The 19,489-nt window shown below is 46.4% G+C and overlaps 1 protein-coding gene across 9 annotated transcripts in view; it reads left to right on the forward strand.

Moving 5' to 3' along the window:
- The window catches only part of KLHL29 (kelch like family member 29), a 392,553-nt gene that overhangs the window by 79,545 nt on the left and 293,519 nt on the right, over positions 1 to 19,489 (forward strand). For 3 of the 9 annotated variants that reach the window (XM_049904619.1, XM_049904622.1, XM_049904620.1), the window contains exon 1: positions 10,481 to 16,804. The exons of the other annotated variants lie outside the window; for them this stretch is intronic. In XM_049904619.1, the coding sequence (XP_049760576.1) occupies positions 16,568 to 16,804 (237 nt within the window). In that variant the 5' untranslated portion in view covers positions 10,481 to 16,567. Of the gene's footprint in view, positions 1 to 10,480; positions 16,805 to 19,489 lie in introns of those variants that run through there. 9 annotated transcript variants of the gene reach the window in all.

A 19,489-nucleotide genomic window follows, 5' to 3' on the forward strand; every position in this document is an offset into this window, starting at 1 on the left:
GATTTTTAACGAAACATGCAAGGACTGAATCTAAAACTCTTTCTCTAATAAAGGCACGTGATACGTGCGTCTAGCACCCACAAGTGAAGAGCCGGAAACTTCCACCTGCGCCAACTTTGCGGGTTTCTGGTTGTTTGTGCTCTGGTGTAAATGCTCGCGTTGCATTTTCTGTTCGTGCCACATTTAACGCTTCAACTGGAATGCAGCTTCGTAGCTGCTTTGGAATTTTCTACAACTTACTTGTGACTATTAGAATTCTGGAGTCTCCCTTCACCGAAAAAAAAAAAAAAAATGGGTGGCTACTTGGCTACTTCTCTACTTTAAAATTTCCCCAGGGTAGTGGCTCCAGAAGAACCCCATGGTGTCCAGGACTCCACAGGGCTGGCCAGTGAATACTGATTTCCTTGTGCACCCAGGCTACTTCAAAATATGCTGACCGGGCCCCTGAGGCAGCGCTGGGCAGAGGGAGGAAAAGGGAGGTGGGGTCACTCCAGGTCAGGCCACAGAAGCAGCAGGCCTGGGACAGGAGGGAGCTGGGCCACTGCCATCAGCATCTCCGGTGTCAGGGACAGTAGAGCACTGATCTGAAGGAGCCTGAGGCAGTCCACCTTCCCCCAGGCATTTGCTGAGACCCTCCTGTGTGCCTAAGTCTGTGCCTTCCTGACCCAGGGTTTGGAGCAGGAAGGGGAGACAGAGACAGGAGGTTAGAGCAGGCCCTGCCCTGAGGGAGTGTAGGGTCTGGAGAATATTGATGGGAGAAGAGAGAATCCCTCCTGCAAACCCAGTGACTGGTATAAGATGATGGTTGACCAACGGCTGAACTCAAATGGACTTTGAACAAGGAATGGGCAAGTCTTTGGGGGCTGGAGTGACTAAGGAAATCTTTTCCTGCGGGACGTGGTGGCATTGAACTATAGGGACCTGGAGGCTTTGGACAAGAGGCAAGATAGTAAGGGGTTATTAGTTCTTTTCTGAATCTTCCCCAGTCCTCTCCTTTGGTCTGTCCATGAAGGGGCTTTAATGTGGCTCTGTGTTCCTTTGCTACCCTAGATCCCTGCTGTGTGGGTGGAACTTCTGTGGACCCATGGATCACCCAGTGTTCCCAGTGGTCAGGGTGGCTCTGGAATTCCGTATTCTTCCTTTAGGACTGTCACAGGGATTGTGACAGAGACCAGCTGGTACCAGAAAGCTAACGAGAATTTCCCACCCTCTGAAGCACCACAAGCAAGGGTCCCAGTAGTCAGATGAAAGGTCCCCTCCTTGCTGGGAGTGACATGTTGTCTGGGAATCCAAGGAAAATTCAAAGATTCCCAGCTTCTTGGAAAGAGAACGTCCCCTTGAGCTCCAGTGTTTCTACTAGAAGTTCATTTATTCAGCTTGCCAGTTTATTCAGTCAACAAATTCAATTGCATGCCTGCTTTCTGCTAGGCACTAGTACTAGGGACTAGAGCAGGGATTGGCAAACTTCTTCTGTAAAGGGCCCAGGTAATAAATATCTTAGGCTTTGAGGGCCATGTAGTCTCTGCCACAGTTACTCAGCTCTGATCTTGTAGGATGAAAGCATCCATAGATAATACATAAACAAATGGGCATGCCTGTGTTCCAAGAAAAAGTTACAAAAACAGGCATCAGGTTGGATTTAGCTCTTGAGCTGTAGTTTGCTGCCCCTAAGATCGAGACCTAGTGGTAAACCAAAAAGGACATAGCTTCTGCCTGTGCAGAGCTTATGCTGTAGGTGAGGAAGAGAGAAATAAATCATTTAGTCACACACATAAATTATAATTATGAGCTCTGGTGCTTGAAGGAAAGATACATTCTCACAGCTCTATGAACAACAGGGGGTTGTGATCTAGTCTCAGGGTCAAGGAAGGTTTCTGTGAAGAGGCGGTGCTTGAGTTGAGATCTGAATCAGTGTTAACCAGGTGAAGAGAGAAGGAATAGCATGTGGAAAGGCCTGTGGCAGGAGTCTGAAAATGTCCAGAACTGAAAGAAGGCCAGCGTGAGTAGCACTTAGAGAAGGACAGGGAGAGTAGGTGAGATTCAGCATGAGAGGGAAGTGGGGTCTAGTCCATGCAGGGCCTCAGGGCCATGCGGGGGCTCCAGTCTTTACCTGAGACTAATGGGCAGGGCTTAATGCAGAGGAGAAACAGGATCAGATTTGCGTTTTGAAAAAAATCTTTCTGGCTGCAACATCAGAGCAGATTGGGGAAGGGGAAGAAAGAATTCAGAGGCACCAAGTAAAAGGACAGTTGAAAGAGAGGAAGGTGGCAATGGAGGTGGAGAGAAGTAGACAGAGATAAAAGGTATTTCAGAGGTGGTAGTGACGGCTGGGTGGTGCAAACGGTTTACACTAGACTCCTAACCTAAAAGTTGGTGGTTCTGAACCTTCCCAGTAACACTGTGGAAGAAAGGCCTGACAATTTGTTTACTTAAAGATTATAGCCAATAAAACCCTATGGAACAGTTCTACTCTGTAACACCTGAGGTCACCATGAGCCAGAATTGACAACAGTAGGTTTGATTTTGGTTTTAGTTATGGGTTGGGTATAGAGAGAGGGCCTTCAGGATGACTCCCAGGCAACAGAGGATTAGTGGTTATCTTAGTCATCTAGTGCTGCTATAACAGAAATACTAGAAATGGATGGCTTTAACAAAGAGAAATTTATACTCTCACAGTCTAATAGGTTACATGTTCAAATTCAGGGTATCGGCTCCATGGTAAGGCTTTCTCTCTCTGTGGGCTGTGGAGGAAGATTCCTGGTTATCAGTCTTCCCCTGGTTGAGGAGCTTCGCAGGCTCAGGGACCCCAGGTCCAAAGGACGAGCTCTCCTCCTGGTGCTGCTTTCTTGGTGGTATGAGGTCCCCTGTCTCTCTGCTCTCGTCTTTCTTTTATATCTCAAGAGATGGCCTCAAAACCCAATCTAATCTTGTAGACTGAGTCCTGCCTCACTAACACAACTGCCCCCCATCCTCCCTCATTAACATCATAGAGGCAGGATTTACAACATGTAGAAAAATCACATGATACTGGGAATCATCGCCCAGCCAAATTGATACATGCATTTTTGGGGGGACGTAATTCAATCCATGACAATGGTTAGTGGTGCTATCCACTGAGATAAGAAACCCTGCGACAGTTCATGTTTCTTTGTTTTGTTTTGTTTGGGTCAGAGGAGAGGCCATGATAGGTTTGAGTTGCCTTTGAGACATCAAATTAGAGTCAGATGAGTGGGTGAGATTTATAGACCTGGAAAGGCAGCTTTAGAGATAATATATTTGGGGAGTCATCAGCCTATGGAGGATAATTGAAGGCTTGGCACGGAGTAGATTATCTAGGGAGCGAGAATACAGGTAGTCCCCAGTTTACGACATATTCAAGTTACAACAAACCGCACTTACCATTGTCCTTTTTTTTGCACATATTGTTATTAATTAGATGTACTACATACAATGTTGTAGTGCATAATTTGCTGATGTCATCATATCTGTAAGTTTGTGTGTAATGTTTCCAACCCCCAAGGACAAAGATGAGGTTTTTAAAGATACTGATAGTAAAAGTCAATAATAAGGAAAACTTAAAAAAAGAATGAAGTATTCCACTTACGTCAGAAACGACTTATGATGGAGTCATAGGAACAGAACCCCATTGTAAGTTGGGGACTACCTGTAGAGTAAAAAAAGAGGTGAGAGCCTAGGGAAAAAATCCACAAGGAACTCTGATATCTAATAGCCAGGGAAAGAGGAAGAGGATCCGGCAAAATAGAGAAAGAGAAGCCAGAGAAGTAGGAATAAAAATAGGGGATTGTTGTGTCAAGGGAAGAAAGTGTTTCAGGCAAGGCTTGCCTTCATCCTGTACACACAGGTACAATGGGGCTAGTTACTGACATTCAGTGACCATTGGCTGGCCAGTACATCCACTGTGATTGGTTAGTGCCCATGCCATAAAAAAAACAAGTTTCCATCAAGTCAATTCTGACCCACGGCAAACCCACGTGTTGCAGAGTAGAACTGTGCTCTATAGGCTTTTCATGGCTGTGACCTTTGGGAAGCAGATCACCAGGCCTTTCTTCCAAGGTGTCTCTGAATGTATTTGAACCGCCAGCCTTTCAGTTAGTAGTCGAGTGCTTAACGGTTTGTGCCACCCGGGGCTCCTTTTGCCCATGCCATACCCATTGTTAAATATCTTCATTATCATCCCCAGTTTCAAAGAATGGTGAACATCCTGAAGGTTTCTGAGATACCAAACAAGATGAAGACTGGAAACTATCCCTTGGATTTAGCAACATGGAAATCATTGATGGCCCGAGCAAGAGACCTTTAGATGGATTGATGAGCAGAGGAGTGAATGGGAGTTGAGAAAGTAGGCAGCGGGCCCAGGCAACCCTTTGAGAAGTTTCACTGTGATGTAGAGGAGACAAGTAGGCAGAGGGGGCATTGGAAGGGGATGTGGGGTGGAGGAAACGTTTCTTTAAGATATGGAAAAGACAACAGGGGCTTATTTATTCAACGCACCTACTATGTAATTATTCATTTAGCACAGTCTTTCTGTGTCTCATTTGTTCCTTATGTGACCCAACATGCCTATTACATCCTTGGTTGGGATATTTATTGTTATGAGCACTAAATTAATTTTATTTCATTTCATTCTTTTCAACATTTATTGAACACTTACTATTTGCCAAGTACTGTATAAGATTTCGGAGGTACAGAAATAAATGTTATATCCTCTGCCTTCAAAGGGCTTAACGTTCAGTGAAGTGGTTTTCCATTGAGGGCAGTTTTGCCCCTTCCCCCTACCCCAACCAGAGGACTTTGGCAATATTAGAGAAATTTTTGATTGATTGAGGTAGGACGTGCTACTAGCATCTAGTTAATTGAGGCCAGGGATGCTACTAAACATTCTACGATGCAAGGACAGCCCCCACAATGAAGATTTATCAAATCCAAAAATTAGTAGTGCCAAGAATGAGAAGCCCTGGACCATCCATCACACAGTGTGAAAAGTGCCATGATAAATGTACACATAGCTACAGGGGGTTGAGGATGGGCGCTTAGACCCGCACAGCATTGCTGGCCAAGTAGAAGGTGAAGGAAAGACAAGACAGGCAGAGGCAACAGATGTGGGCTGGCATGGAGGTGTGCAGAGGCAACAGATGTGGGCCGGCATGGAGGTGTACAGAGACAACAGATGTGGGCCGGCATGGAGGTGTGCAGGAGCACGGTGCACACCCCAGAGCTTCACCTTGTGCAGAGTGAAGGCCCTGTGGCTGGTAGGGGTGGAAGTTGTTTGAGTAGGGCTGGGCCATGTATAGAGCCTTGGTGGTACAATGGTTAGTAGTTATGGCTGCCAACCAAAAGGCTGGCAGTTGGAACCCACGTTCCCTGGAAACCCTATGGGGCAGTTCTGCTCTGTTCTATAGGGTTGCTATGAGTCGGAGTTGACTCAACAGCAACAGGTTTGGTTTGGTTTTTTGGTTAGGGCCGTATACGCCATGCCAAGGACTTTGGATTTTGTCATCTATTTAAATGAGAAGCCACTAGAGGATTCCAGATGAGAGAAAATCAGATTTGTATCTTAGGAAGATCATTCTGGTGGCATACAAGATGAATAATCATTAACATCTATTGAGAATTTATTAGGTGTCCGACTTTCTGAGTACTTTATTGTATTACCTCATTTAATTTTACACTAACCCTGTGGGGAAAGTGATCTTGTTATCCCCATTTTACAGCTAAAGAGACTGAGACAGGTGGGTTCAGTAGCTTCCTTGACATCAGGTGACTAGTAAGTGGCCAAGCTGGGACTTGGCTTCAGAGCTGGGCTCATAACCAAGCAGGAGACAACCTGTGGTTCCTTCTGTCTGTCGCTTTGGGTCTGAGCTCTGGAGCCGGATTTGAGCATCCACAGGACCCCAATCATAATTGACATGCTCCAGCACTTCCTGTACCTTCTCCAATAAGGCAGTGTACCCAGAACTGAAGAGTGTGGTCTTGAGATATCCATTGCCATCGTGTTGATTTCAACTTACAGCGACCCCATAGGACAGAGTAGGACTGCCCCATAGGGTTTCCAATCTGTATGGAAGCAGACTGCCACATCTTTCTCCTGAGGAGCAGCTGGTGGGTTCAAACTGCCGACCTTTCAGTTAGCAGCCAAGCATTTAACCACTGCGCCACCAGGTCTCTTGGCCTCGAGATGGTTTAATTCTTCATGATGAGGAGTTGTCATGTAGCTGTTAATTTTTTAGGCACTTTGTGGCTGAAATGTCCCATGAAAAGAGAAACACTCGAGGGAAGAGTGCTTCTGGAAAATCACATTCAGTATCAGCTGCCTGAGAGTGTCATAGGCTTCAGTGACCCCATGTGACTCCTTTTCCATGTAGAATACACTGTCTTCTCCATAAGGACATCCCAGCTGACTCCATATGCACTCTTTCCCCTTTATCTTCTCTGGGGGAAAAGGTGGATTTGCATGACTAATAAAACATGAAGGAGGTCTTGGGCCCAGCGCTGCATCCTTAGCCAGCTCAGCACCTGCTTTCCAGAGTTTTAATTACAGCGACTCCTCTGTCAGGAGACCCTGGTCAGGTGTGATAGCCCCTTCCCAGGCCCAGGGTAGATGAGTGTGGCTGACAGGCCCAAATGAGCAGGAAATACAGACTCAAGGGTAGAATGGACGCAATGCTGGCCCAAGAGGGAAGAATTTTTGTCTCCAAGTTCAGCTGCTTAGGGAGGCCAGGGTGATAGAGATGGGACCAGAAGGATGACTGCCTTCTGGCAGATTTCTGCAGTGCTCCTCCCATTTGGAGAGGAGAGTGGAAGTATATTTCCATATTTATGTAGGCTTTTAAATAAATGTTTCTTAATTTTTTTTAAAGCGGTGGCAGGTTTCTGGCAGGGCATAGGAAATGCTACCTGGTCTGTGATCCAGAGGGAGAATCTCGTGAATAGACATCAGGTATTATGGTCCACCAAGTTCTATGATAACACGCTGCACATGTGTTCTTTGAGGCTGGTTTCTCACCTGTGATTTCCCAGCCTCAGATTATCCCTACCTGACAGATGAAGTGAGTCCCTGGGTGGGGCTTCTAACCCAGAAGCTGGAGGTTCCAGTCCACCCAGGGGCACCTCAGAAGAAAGGCCTGGCAACCTACCTCTGAAAAATCAGCCACTGAAAACCCTGTGGTGCACAGTTCTACTCTGATGCACGTGGGGTTACCATGAGTCAGAGTCAACTCGAACAGCAACTGGCTTTGGACAGAAGAAGAGTCCTAGACCAAGGCCGCTGTCACGTGGGGAGTCGTGGGAGACGTCATGTTTTGACTTCCAGGCTTTCTTCTGTGTTTCCCTTCTTCCTATCGTGATGCTGTAGTAGGACAGAAAATTCTCTGGGCCTCAGTTTCCCTATCTGCCAAATGAAGGTATGGTGGGACTAAAGATCTCCTAGACTAGTGTCCCTACTGGCTTTGACTTGTGAATTAAATTAAGCATTTTCCAGGATGGCACCTGCCCACCTACAGTGCTCAAAAATATTTACTTTTGTCCAAAGATAAGGCAATACCCCCTATTTTCAAAGAAAATGGACCTCTAAAAAAATTTATTGGCCATTCTGAATATTGGAATATAGATGAAAAAAATGTTTACTTATAATAATTAAATACTTTACTTAACACATATCTATAGTTACAGAATAGATAAAATGCTTATTTAAAAAATATTACCTTTTCCACTTATATTTCTTGAGTTGTTATTCAGACTTGTCCTGTGCAGCTTCAGCTCCAGTGTTCTTTTCTGTCGCTACAGCTGCTTTTGGAGCCCTCTGACAGTTCTATAGCACTTACAAGCCTCGCTTCCATCCAAGTTTTTGAAAGGCGGCATTCTGTGAATTCATGGATTAGGCCTTCCCTGAAAATGTTATCCCAAGCCACAAGTCCCCAGTTCTCCTAGCATCAGGCTGGTTTTTTTTTTCTTTTTTTTTTTGAATTGCCTTCAAGGTAAATATTCACGATCTGTTGCAGCAATTAACCATTTGTTGGATTGCTTTTTAATGTGACCTTTAAAAGTCTTGTTTAAAACAATGTCCAAGCACTAGAATTGTAAAGTCATAATCCCTGGAATAATTACTACATCTGTGTTAACTAAATTAAGTAGGGGAGTGCTCTGTAATGTGAGTCTTTTTAAGCTTGGGCATAAGAACCAAAAACCCAAACCGTTGCCGTTAAGTTCATTCTAACTCATGGCGACCCCGTGTGTCATAGAGTAGAATTGTGCTCCATAGGATTTTCTTCGCTGTAGTATTTAGGGAGGCAGATTGCCAGGCCTTTCTTCCACAGTGCTGCAGGATGGGTTCAAATCTCCAAACTTTCAATTAGTGGATGAGAGCATGCCATTTGTGCCACCCAGGGACCTTTTTGGATATAGGCAACACCCTTTTTATTAAGGGGTAGTTGGGGAGAGGGGAGACAGCCATGTATTTGGGCATAAAAAAATTTTTTTTGATTTACCAAATTCTCACATTTAAAGCCTGTCAGCTATTATATTGCCTGTATGAGCATTTCGTTTCTGTTTGGAGGTCAATGTCTATGAGCCAAGTCAGAGGCCTCTGATGGGGCTAAAGATGGAGGATGGTTCTGGCTGTGCTGGGTCCCCATGATCTCTGGTCACCTCCTTTCCCCGCTTCCCAAACATCCGGAACTGCAAACCCCTTCCCACCACCTTCCTGCCGACCTGCCGCTGGGCTTTTGTGTTTAAAGAACACAGAGTCATTTGGAAATATGCACTGTGCTGCACACAAGAAAATAGTAATATAATCAGAAATGATTATATTCCAGCACTTCAGCACTATTGCTACTATTAATGTCCATTATCGCTATATTACCTGAAATGTGTTTAACAATCACAGTCACCAGTCAAGGTGCCTGTCCTGGAAAATGTGCATTCTCTCCATCTCGATCACACTCTGTATTGTGCTGTTAGTGTTATAGATTTTTTTTCCCCCAGGTAATTGGAAGCTGCTACTTCATACTTTGAAAAGTAATGTGGCGGGTGAGGCCCTGAGAGGTTCAAAGCCTCTGCTTCCATGAGGGAAATAATGCAATTTCCATGCAAAATGATTATAATATTATTCAGTGATTACACGGGGGTGGGGGGTAGTCTGTTTTTGTTAGACTTTTGAAAGTGGCAAATTGAATTCCATCCAAGTAATCAGAGGTTATGAGTCTCTAGCACAGCGTGTTCACACTTGTTCGACGCTCATTTCCCGAGAGTCCTTCCAAGCCCAGAGCCCCCCCCCCCGGGAGCCTTGGCTGACCGCTTGGGGCAGGCGTGAAGTGCCAGGGAGTTAAGTCCTTGGCAGCAGCCCTCAGCCTGTGACAAATGGGAGTTGGAGGAAAATACTCCGGCTTCCTTACATCTCAGGTAGAACCACTCTGAGGCCTGTTCCACCTCATCTCCCAGGGGCCCCCAGTGGGACTGAGCCACAGGTGCCTGCAGTGGTAACCTGCTCATTTAGGGCAATCTGTATTGGCTTCCTTCACTCACCTGTCTTACTTCCCCACTTCCCTACCTGGGCTTTCTGGGCTTGCCTCACAAATAAATTGCTTGCCTCAAATCCTTGTCCAGGTTCTGCCTAAGAAGAGAAGCCCACCTGACCTCCCAGCTCTCCCTTCCCCTTTTTGAAAGTACCCAGTGGCCAGTCCTGCCTCCAGGCCTCTCTAGATGCTTCTGTCCTATAACCTATTTTGTAGGAGATGCTTGGCAGCACCCGGAAGCCGCAACGTTTTAAGGCCAATGTTTTTTGCCATTATGAAAAATGAAAATTCCGAACATTTTTTTGGTCGTGAAAATGATGGTTATGATTTATTTCCCTCACCTCTTCTCTTAATTATTATTACTCCATTCAAGTGAGACAAGATGATTTAATCCAGGTTCTACTTAAAGTGCCCACAATCAGTGTCCTCATTCTGAACGTGTATCCATGTGCTCTCAGGTAATTTATGTATAATTTTAATAGATTTGTCAACAACAGCCCTTCCTCATCTAAGCAGACTGCTTGCAGACAGATCACTTAATTTGCTCCTCAGTGTTATTTTTCATACATGGACTCTGCACGGCTGACAGATAGCAGATGATCCCATTACAGACACATTTGACACAGCATCTATGGGATGAGCAAGCGCGAGGTCTCCTTCTGTGGTGAGCGGCATGTATCTCCCCTTCACTTAGAAGGCTAAGATCCCAGAGAGCAAAGCAACCTGAACAGATGCTGTTTGGTGGTCCCCAGCAATATTCAGGTGCTGACAAGAGCCCTCACTTACGTGCTGTAATAGAAGCTGTCAGGACCCCACCTGTTTCCCAGCAAGGGGATTACCTACTGACAGTTCCCTCTGCTTCCTGCCTGTCTCTGTTTGAGGATACCCAGCCCACCCACAGAGCAGGCTGGAAGTATGGGGGAATTAATACTGCAAAGGCACCCCTCGGCCAATGAGAGGTGGAAGTTGGTGAGCAAATACCCCAGTTTCCTCAGCATCCATTGGCAGGGCAATCCTAAGGTGTGCTCTGCACAGTCTCTCAGAGAGGTCCCAGCAGGAATGAGCCCCAGGCGCCCACAGCAGGAAAACTAAACAAACGAACAAACAAAACAGTTACCTTCGTGTCAGTTCCAACTCATGGCAACCCCATGTGTTACCCTCTCTTTAATGAATCCTTTATTGGCTTTCCTCCCTGCCCTATCTCACACCCCCACTCCCTTATGGTGCTTCCTGGGATTGACTACCAAAGAAACCACTTGCATTCAAATCCGTATTTCAGGGTCAGCTTTGAGGGGAACCCAAACTAAGACACCTGCCCTTCTGAATATCTCTATGGTAATCTTTCAGGCGCTCTCATCTTCCAGGACCTAGCTTACACCCTGACATGAAGCCTTCCTGGCCTCCCCAGCCCAGGAGCCCTCCCTCCTTGGGCCGCCTTGACTCCCACTAGCGGAGTTAACTGCACCCTCACCATCTGCAGCTTTGTGACATCCTGTAGCTCTGCATGTGGTTGTGTGTCGAAGTCAGTGCCATCTCCCAGCTGACCTGAGCTTTTGTCTTGTGAGGTGATAGTGCTCCCTCCTGGTCCTCAATTTGGAATGAAGACCAGACATTGAGCAGGGTGGAGGATGGGATAGCTTGACAATGTCAAGAGTACACTCTTTAGAGGGAAAAAAAGTACAGAAACCCCTCTTTCTGAAGACTAATGTGAGTGCTGATGGGTTATTCACACCATGTCCATCCACTGGGGCAATTGTAGGGCAAGTGCATGGTGTTCCAAAGGAAAAACGTTCTCTAGATGTGCTAACCTTCACCGTGCAGTTTTGTGACAGCAAGAACCACATCAGCTTCTACATTTTCTCAATGGAGTGAAATGTGTGCAATGTGTAATAAAATATAAATAAGCCTTCAAGAAGCATCTCTGTGTTTCTTTATATCAACCTTTAGACGTGTTAAAAAAGCCAACCACAATTTCATATGAATCCTAGATAATATGTAGTATTTTTATTTGCTACTTCCTTGCTAAATGTTTCCTATAAAACTGAAGAGGAAAAAACACACAGTCCCACATATAAAAAAAGAAGCAGATTGCGAAATGTGACCGTGGGAGAGAAGCAGTGAATACGGAGTGGGTTCAGAATGGAGGCACTCCCCCTCCTGGGGACAGCCCAGAATGGAGTGGAGGGAAACCCTTCCATGGCTCCCTGTGTTAACTGTTAGCTATGTGCTTGTACTGTGCTTTAAGTAGGCCGTTAGTATTCATAAGAATCTACAGGTAGCTTTGTTATGGTCTTTTTTTTTTTTATCTTTTAAATGTACATATAAATGAGTATGTATTATTTATAGATGTCTTTGGATTTTAGAAACATCAAGCTGGAAAACGAATGCAGCAAGGAATATTTGATTTAATGCTAGCTGGAGAGAAGAGGGGAAGACGGGGGACTTTCTGCAGGAAGGAAGATGGGATGTGATCCATTATCTAACCGTTCTAAGGGGAGTTTCCTGGAATCTCTTTGGTTACAGTTAAATTATAGAAAGACAACGGGGTGAAAGAAAGGACAGCAGCTGGGAAGATGGGAAACCAGGGTTATCATCCTAGCTCTCCTGCTGACTCGCTGTGTGAGCTTGAGCATGTCACTCGTCCTCTCTTGTCTTGGGTTTCCTGGCTTGGGTCTGCACATCAAGCCATGACAGTTGGTGGCTCCGTGAATCGGTCATTCATATCAGGCTCTGGCCTGACCCCTCAGTTGCTGGTTTCGTTAGCAGAGGCACCAGGAGGTGGTGAGTAGTCGTTCCGGCTTTTTCAAATGGAACACAAAGCCATGGTGAGATCCAACAACTTGCCTGCACACGTTGGTAGAAACCAGGAAAACAGGATTAGCTTCTAATTCTATTTTCAGTTCATAGGCTGTTTCTACATTGGCCAAGAAAAGCAAAGTACTTACAGGAATTCCTGGTAATGACTGCTTTCTGCCTGGGTATGGAGAAATGCCTGTCTGTGGTTTATTTTTAAATAGATAACTCATCATATCTGGGTAAAAAGTACTGTAATCTCCTAAGGCTTTTCTTTCACAAAAATTTTTTTTTTCTTTGAGAGTGTAGAAACAGTCTCGGATCTATTCAAACAAAATCGCTGTTCACTGGGTGGCGGAGCAGTGCTTCTAAGACCCACTTAGAGTTGGGCAGGGGTTTTCAGCTGCTGGCCCTACGGGATTGGGCTCAGGGGAGAGGTGGGCTAAGAGACTAGAAGCCATGGCAGCATCAGCCCTCATGTCTAGATTTTGGTTTGTCAGTTGCTGGGGGAGGCGGAAGAAGGGACAGGGGGTTGGTGAAGGCTGAAACTGCTCTCCAGAAGGAAATTCAGGGACTAGTTGGAGGGAGTGGAAGTGTTAAATAGACCCAGGACTCTTATACCCTAAGACAGCTGGTTGATTCACTTACCTCCCTAAAAGGCCTCTCCCCATCCATTCATCCCCTGAGGGCTCACATCTCTGGAGGGGCAGGCAGAGAGAAGGTGTCATCTAGTGTGATCCCCAGCTCTCTCCCCATGACACCTGTTCTGTGGCTCAGGAGCCCTGGTGGCACAGTGGTTAAGCATTTGGCTGCTAATCAAAAGGTCAGGGGTTCGAACCCACCAGCCGCTGTGCTCTGCTTCCATAAAGATTCAAAAAAAAAACCTCTTGCCATCAGGTGGATTCCGATTCACACTAACCCTACAGGACACAGTAGAACTGCCCCACAGGGTTTCCAAGGAGCGGCTGGTGGGCTGGTGGATTCAAACTGCTGATCTTTTTGGTTAGCAGCCAAGCTCTTGATCACTGCACCACAAGAGCTCCTCTGTAAAGATTACAGCCTTTAAAATCCTGTGGGGCAGTTCTACTTTGTCCTATAGGGTCACTATGTGTTGGAATCAACTCGATGGCACCGGCTTTGAGTTTTGGGGTTTTTATTCTGTGACTCAGTTAGCAAGCATGGTAATAATAATGGGTAGAGTCGCCATTTATAGGTGCCAAGGACTATGCAAAGTGCGTTTCTTACATTAAAACACTCAACTCACAGAACAACTGTGCATGTTTGGTAGTATCATCACCATTTTACAGATGAGGAGGGGGCAGGGAAGGGTGGAGGGTAAGAAAGAGTGGTCACTCTGCCAGTAAATGGCAGAGCTGAGATTTAGACCCAGGTCTCTCAGATTATAAATTGTCCATGCTCTTGACCACTGTGCATCCTGAGGCAACACCTGGCGGGGTGTGTCAGAGACTAAGGTGTGAGTCCCAGTGACACTCTGATTGTGCCATGCTGGCCATGAGCGATGACCCAGGATTCAAACTTGGGAGGAGGGGTTCCCAGACCTCTCGGCATTTCCGTGAGAAGACCCAAAGCTCACCGAGTCTAAAATCCCATTTGGTTTTACCCAGTGAAGTCGCCTTTTTCCAAGCCTTCTCTTTAAAGCTGTTATAAAGCCAAGGCCCATGGGGTGGGGAGTGTTGAGGGACCCTGAGCAGTAGCAGCCACAGCTGTCGACCAGCAGGAGAACTGAACTGGACCCGGCTTGTCCCAGCCTCTGCCAGGTGCCCCTGCAAGTGGGCAGACGCCGGACATAGTGAGCTTGTGGGTTGGCTGCTCCTCCTGTCCCCATCCTGTCTTTAACCCCCTGACGTGTACAGCTTTGTTCCCATGGTGGGCTCACTGATGTGGTTGGCTGCCGCAGTGCCTGGGGTATGGGGTACAGGCCCCCCTGAAGGATCAGAGCAGACAGCACCAGGCTCAGTCACCAGGGAAGAGATAGGCTTCAGACAAGAAACCTAGAAGGCAGAAGGGAAGAGGGAAGTCCTACTCCTCTCAAATTCTCTGCCTGTGAAGTCCAGACTGTTGCCTCGGTGCAAATCCCCCCATGGTTGATGCTAAGATGGTACCTACCCCATGGAGCTGAGATGGGCCTCACCAAGGTTACCAGCCTCCTGGAGAATAGGCTGGAAGCCAAGTATTTGGCTGAATGTAGCTTTCTATTTCCACTGCTCTCATGCACCACCTGGAGTACTGTTTTGTTGTGTTCTCTGAGCCTCCAGTCAAGTCTTGTTTAAATGTGAAAGCCTGGCCCCAGAGTGTCATGGAGAATCAAGGGAAGAGACTTGTCTATATTCGAATCAGGTTTGAAACGGGCAGTGCTCCTGAGGCCCACGTGGTGGTAGGAGAGGAGCTCCACAGACGGGCTGCGAAGCCCTGGTGTCCCACGTGGAGGCTAGATGGGGTTGGAGAAGAGAGAAGGAGGGGGAAACTCACACCCACCCCAGTCCAGCTCGGTAAAGAGCAGCTGGCCTGTCAGTGAATTAGCGATGCTGGTGCCCGTCCTGCCTCTCAGGGCTCGCAGCCATCTAATGAAGGAGAGAGGATGCAGAGGCACTCCAAGCAACCCACAACACCCGGCAAATGTGAAGTGTCATCAGGAAAAGCTTAAATTTATGGTCTGAAGAAGAAAACATCTAGAAAGGAATTATTGCAATTCAAAGGGAGAAAAATCTGGAAGCAATGTCTGATTTTTTTTAAACTGGTTTGTATTCAAATCATGAAACTATGGTGTGAACTTCCAGATGTTCGAAGCAAAATTGTAGAAAATGAGTTGAGTCTTTTTGGCATTTTCATTCCTTCAACAGACCTTTCCTGAGTATCTATCACATGCCAGGTACCATGCTCTCTGCCACCATCTCAGGTGCCACCATGGGTAGGTCAGGCTGTCATTGCTTCAATTGGCACCTTCTCCTCATCTTGTCTCCCTAAGAAAACGCATCGGTCACCCTAGTTCTGGTTCCAGTGTGAGGCACAGCTGTGTAACTGGGAGGTTGGGGTGCATATGCACTGGTGGTTAGTGGTAGGCTAAGTTGGGTGATTCCTACAAGTACCAGTTGCTGTTGAGTGGATTCCAACTCATTCCAACCCCACTTGAGTCAGAGTGAAACTCTGCTCCATAGGGTTTTCAATGACCCTTTCAATGACTTTTTTCAGAAACAAATGTCCAGCCCTCTGTTCTAAGGCTCCTCTGGACTCAAATCTCCAGTCTTTTGGTTGGCAGCCAAATGTGTTAACCATTTCTACCACCCAGGGACTCCAGGGTAAGTCCTAGTAATTTAATTCCTGAAAGGCCTGTTGTATAACAAGAAAATATTTTGGCGGGGAGGGGGTTATTTGCAACTTTTTCCCCCCAGAAATGCCCATCTGGGTTTCTGCAAAATCCTATCATGGCATAACGTAAGATGCAGTGAGGCTGCAGTCACCTATTTCCCTTATCTCCCCATCCCCTTTGCCCAAAGCAGCTGAGAGGGACAAGGAGAGAAGCCCCCATTTGATGCTATGCTAGGACATCAAGAAGCCCCCTTTGGTAACAATTGTTGTTGTTAGCTGCCGTTGAGTTGACCCCCGACTCAAGGCAACATGATGTACAACAGAATGAAACACTGCCCAGTCCTGTCCCATCTACATGATCAGCTGTGGATTGGGCCTTTGTGATCCATAGGGTTCTCCTTGGCTGATTTCAGAAGTAGATCACCAAGCTTTTCTTCCTAGTCTGTCTTAGTCTGGAAGCTCCACAGAAACCTGTTCTGCATCATGGCAACATGCAAGCCTCCACTGGCTAATGGGTAATGGCTGTGCATGAAGTGCATTGAGCGGGAATTGAACCCAGATCTCCCACATGGAAGATGAGAACTCTACCACTGAACCATAAACATAAACCAAACCTGTTGCCGTTGAGTCAATTCCGACTCATAGCAACCCTATAGGACAGAGTAGAGCTGCCCCATAGGGTTTCCAAGGAGCTGTTGGTGGATTTGAACTGCCTACCTTTTGGTTAACGGCTGAGCTCTTAACCACTGCCCCATCAGGGCTCCTGAACCACAGTGGGCCCTTATCTTGATGTTCTCCAGTAATTTTCCTGTAGAGTTTCTACCCACCAAAGAGTACAGTAAAACTTGTAATGAGGAGTTTACAGAGGAAGATGGATGAAAGTCATTCCAGAGAGGGGAACAGGTGCATGTTAAGTCATGGAAACAGAAGAGCTTGGGTGCCTGGGAACAGGAAGCCCAAACAGCCAAGCTGGAGAGGGGCGGCCACACTGGGAAGAGTCTGGACTCGTCTGGGTACTCTGGAGCTCCTGCCCAGGAGTGGTTTTGGGACAGCTAGAGCGAGGACCTGTTCTGGAATATAGCACCATGCGCCTGGCATCTGCGGGGCCACTTGGGAAGCTGGACCCTCTTTGGAAGGCTGTTGCTGTGGCCCAGGTAAGTGTTGAGGAGGCCTGCTGAGGCAGTGGCAGCCGAGATTAGAGAGCACAGATACATCAGCTTGGTGTTCTGAGCAATGCTGTGTGTGTGGCAGCGATGAGATGGGGAGGGAGGAAGTGAGGTTTTAATGACTGGGCAGGTGGCAGTGCTGTGTCCTGAGATAAAGGTCTAGAAGTTGCAGATTAGAAGGAATGTAGATCAGTTGATGCATGTGTTTTGAATAGAGCCAGTATCACCCCAAGGGGGTGAAAATTGGATCCTGGAGAGGGGGAGGAATCTGAGGCATTACAAATGGATTGTGACTTTCCAAAGCTCAACCCTCCCTGACAAAATCTTATTCTTTAGAAATTAATTTCTCGCATTAGGAAGAATTTTAATTTATTTTTCTCCTTGTTTTTGTTAGTTGCTGTCAAGTTGATTCTGACTCCTGGTGACCCATGTGTGCAGGATAGAACTGCTCCATAGGGTTTTCAAGGATGTGACCATTCAAAAGCAGATTGCCAGGCCTTTCTTCCAAGATGCTTCTGGGTGGGTTTGAACCACCAACCTTTCAGCAAGTAGTTGATCACTTAACCATTTACACCACCCAGAGACCAATTTTTCTCCTTCCAAAAACCAAACCTGTTGAGTCAATTCTGACTCATCCCATTGCTGTCAGGTTGGTTCCGACTCGTAGCAACCCTATAGGAAAGAACTGCCCCATAGGGTTGCCAAGGAGCAGCTGGTGGATTTGAACTGCTAACCTTCTGGTTAGCAGCCTGAGCTCTTAACCATTGCACCACCAAGGTTCCCCAACTCATACGGGGTGATTTAAAAAAGAAGTTGAGAAACACTGAGTTAATAGTAACAGAGAACACAGGTGAGTTGCATTACTGTCGACAGAGGGTTAGTGGCAGGTGGGGGGTTGTGGGGTGGCAGTTCGATGCTTCTCTGTTGTGGGAAGGTCCATGCAGGACTGTGCTCCATAGGGTTTTCAGTGGCCGATTTTTCGGAAGTAGATATCCAGACCTTTCTTCCAAGGTGCATCTAGGTGAACTCAAACTTCCAACCTTTTGGTTAGCAGTCAAGTGTGTTAATCGTTTGTGTCTCACAGAGTCAAGGCAGAGAGAGCTCCAATTTCCTTTATTGGGGCCCCAAGACCAAGGGGGTCAGTTGATTCAGAACAAAGTCATGGGATGAGAAGTCACAAAATCTGGGGTCCCAGTTCTGTCTCCTTCATTTACTTGTTCTATGACCTTGGGCAACTCTTATTTTCCATGAGCCTCAGTTTCCTCATCTATAAATTGGGGATAATAACAGTAATTGCCTCTTAAATTTGTTGGAATAAGTAAATGAGAAAATGTGAATGAGCTAGGTTTTGTAAACTATGAGCATTATGAAAACTTTTATTCCTTCTTAGCCGGAAGTCATGGTTTCTGCAGACTCTTTTCTTTATTTGAGGAACACATGCCCATGAAAAAGCTTGCCAAGTGGTGCAGCCCTAGCAGTTGAAAATAAGTAATGGATTTCATCAGTGGCCAACTCTGGCTTCTTAATGGCTATCGGAAACTTCTGCTTTGTGCTGGGTGGACACTCATGACTTACTCCATCTTTGTATCTTTATCGTCCCCTTTTAAAAGCAGTGCCTTCCGGATCCCTCAGCCAGTGAACTATCGTGAACCTGATGGATGAACCTTCTGAGAGTGTTTATTGTTGTGTTGGCAAGATGCCTACCAGCTTTGGTGAACCCATGGTTGATATTATTAATGGATAGACTATTTTTTTTTTTTTTTCTCTCTCTCTCTTTGTAAAAGAAACAGAATATGAACGAGAGTCCCCTTGCAGGACACAGCCAGAGCAGGCCTCCGAGCCCAGTGCCAGGAATGCCTTGGAGTCCTGCCTCTGTGCTGACAGGAGGCTGGGCATGGGCGCTGGTTTCCTCACTCCAGTTCACAGCCTCCAGTACCTTTGCCTTGCTTTCCCAAAGGAAAAAGGATCTCTGTATCCCAGATTGTGGAGGGGTGGTGAGCTGCCCAGATGCTGGAGCTGTAATTGGGTAGCATGGTCCGGGCCCAGGCAGGGCTGCTGTCTGAGCCTACATCAAACTGGAGTCTCCCTAATTGGTTTCTCCTCTCTTAAGGCAATGTCTTCCCAAAAATTTGATGTCTTTTATAGAGAAGGAAAAAATCCTGGGGCCCTTGTTTATAATTCTCTTGGCTACCAATTTGGTTCGTGTCAGGAACCATCTTTATTTACAGACTTAGAGTTAGGAATTCTAATTTAGAATCCACCTCAAAAATTATCTTTGAGTTTAATTTTGAAAATCTTCCAGCATTTAGGCATTGATTTAACCTAAACAGCCATTCAAGTGTCTTGGTTTCGTATTGGCCTTTGAACCTTGTCAAACTCATTTAGCACCTCTTAAATACTTTCAGTGGTAGAATTCTCAACTTCCGGGCAGAAGATCCAGATTCAATTCCTGACCAGTGCACCTCATGCGCAGCTACCACTCACCTGTCAGTGGGGGCTTGCATGTAGCTATGATGCTGAACAGGTTTCAACACAGCTTCCAGACTAAGACAGGTTAGAAAGAAAGGCCTGGTGACCTGCTTCCAAAAAACCAGCCAGTGAAACCCTCTGAATCGCAACAATCCTCTCCATAACAGATCATGGGGATGGTGCAAGCCTGGGCAGTGTTGCCCT

The sequence above is a fragment of the Elephas maximus genome, chromosome 12, assembly GCF_024166365.1.
Source record: "Elephas maximus indicus isolate mEleMax1 chromosome 12, mEleMax1 primary haplotype, whole genome shotgun sequence".
NCBI classification, from domain to species: domain Eukaryota; kingdom Metazoa; phylum Chordata; class Mammalia; order Proboscidea; family Elephantidae; genus Elephas; species Elephas maximus.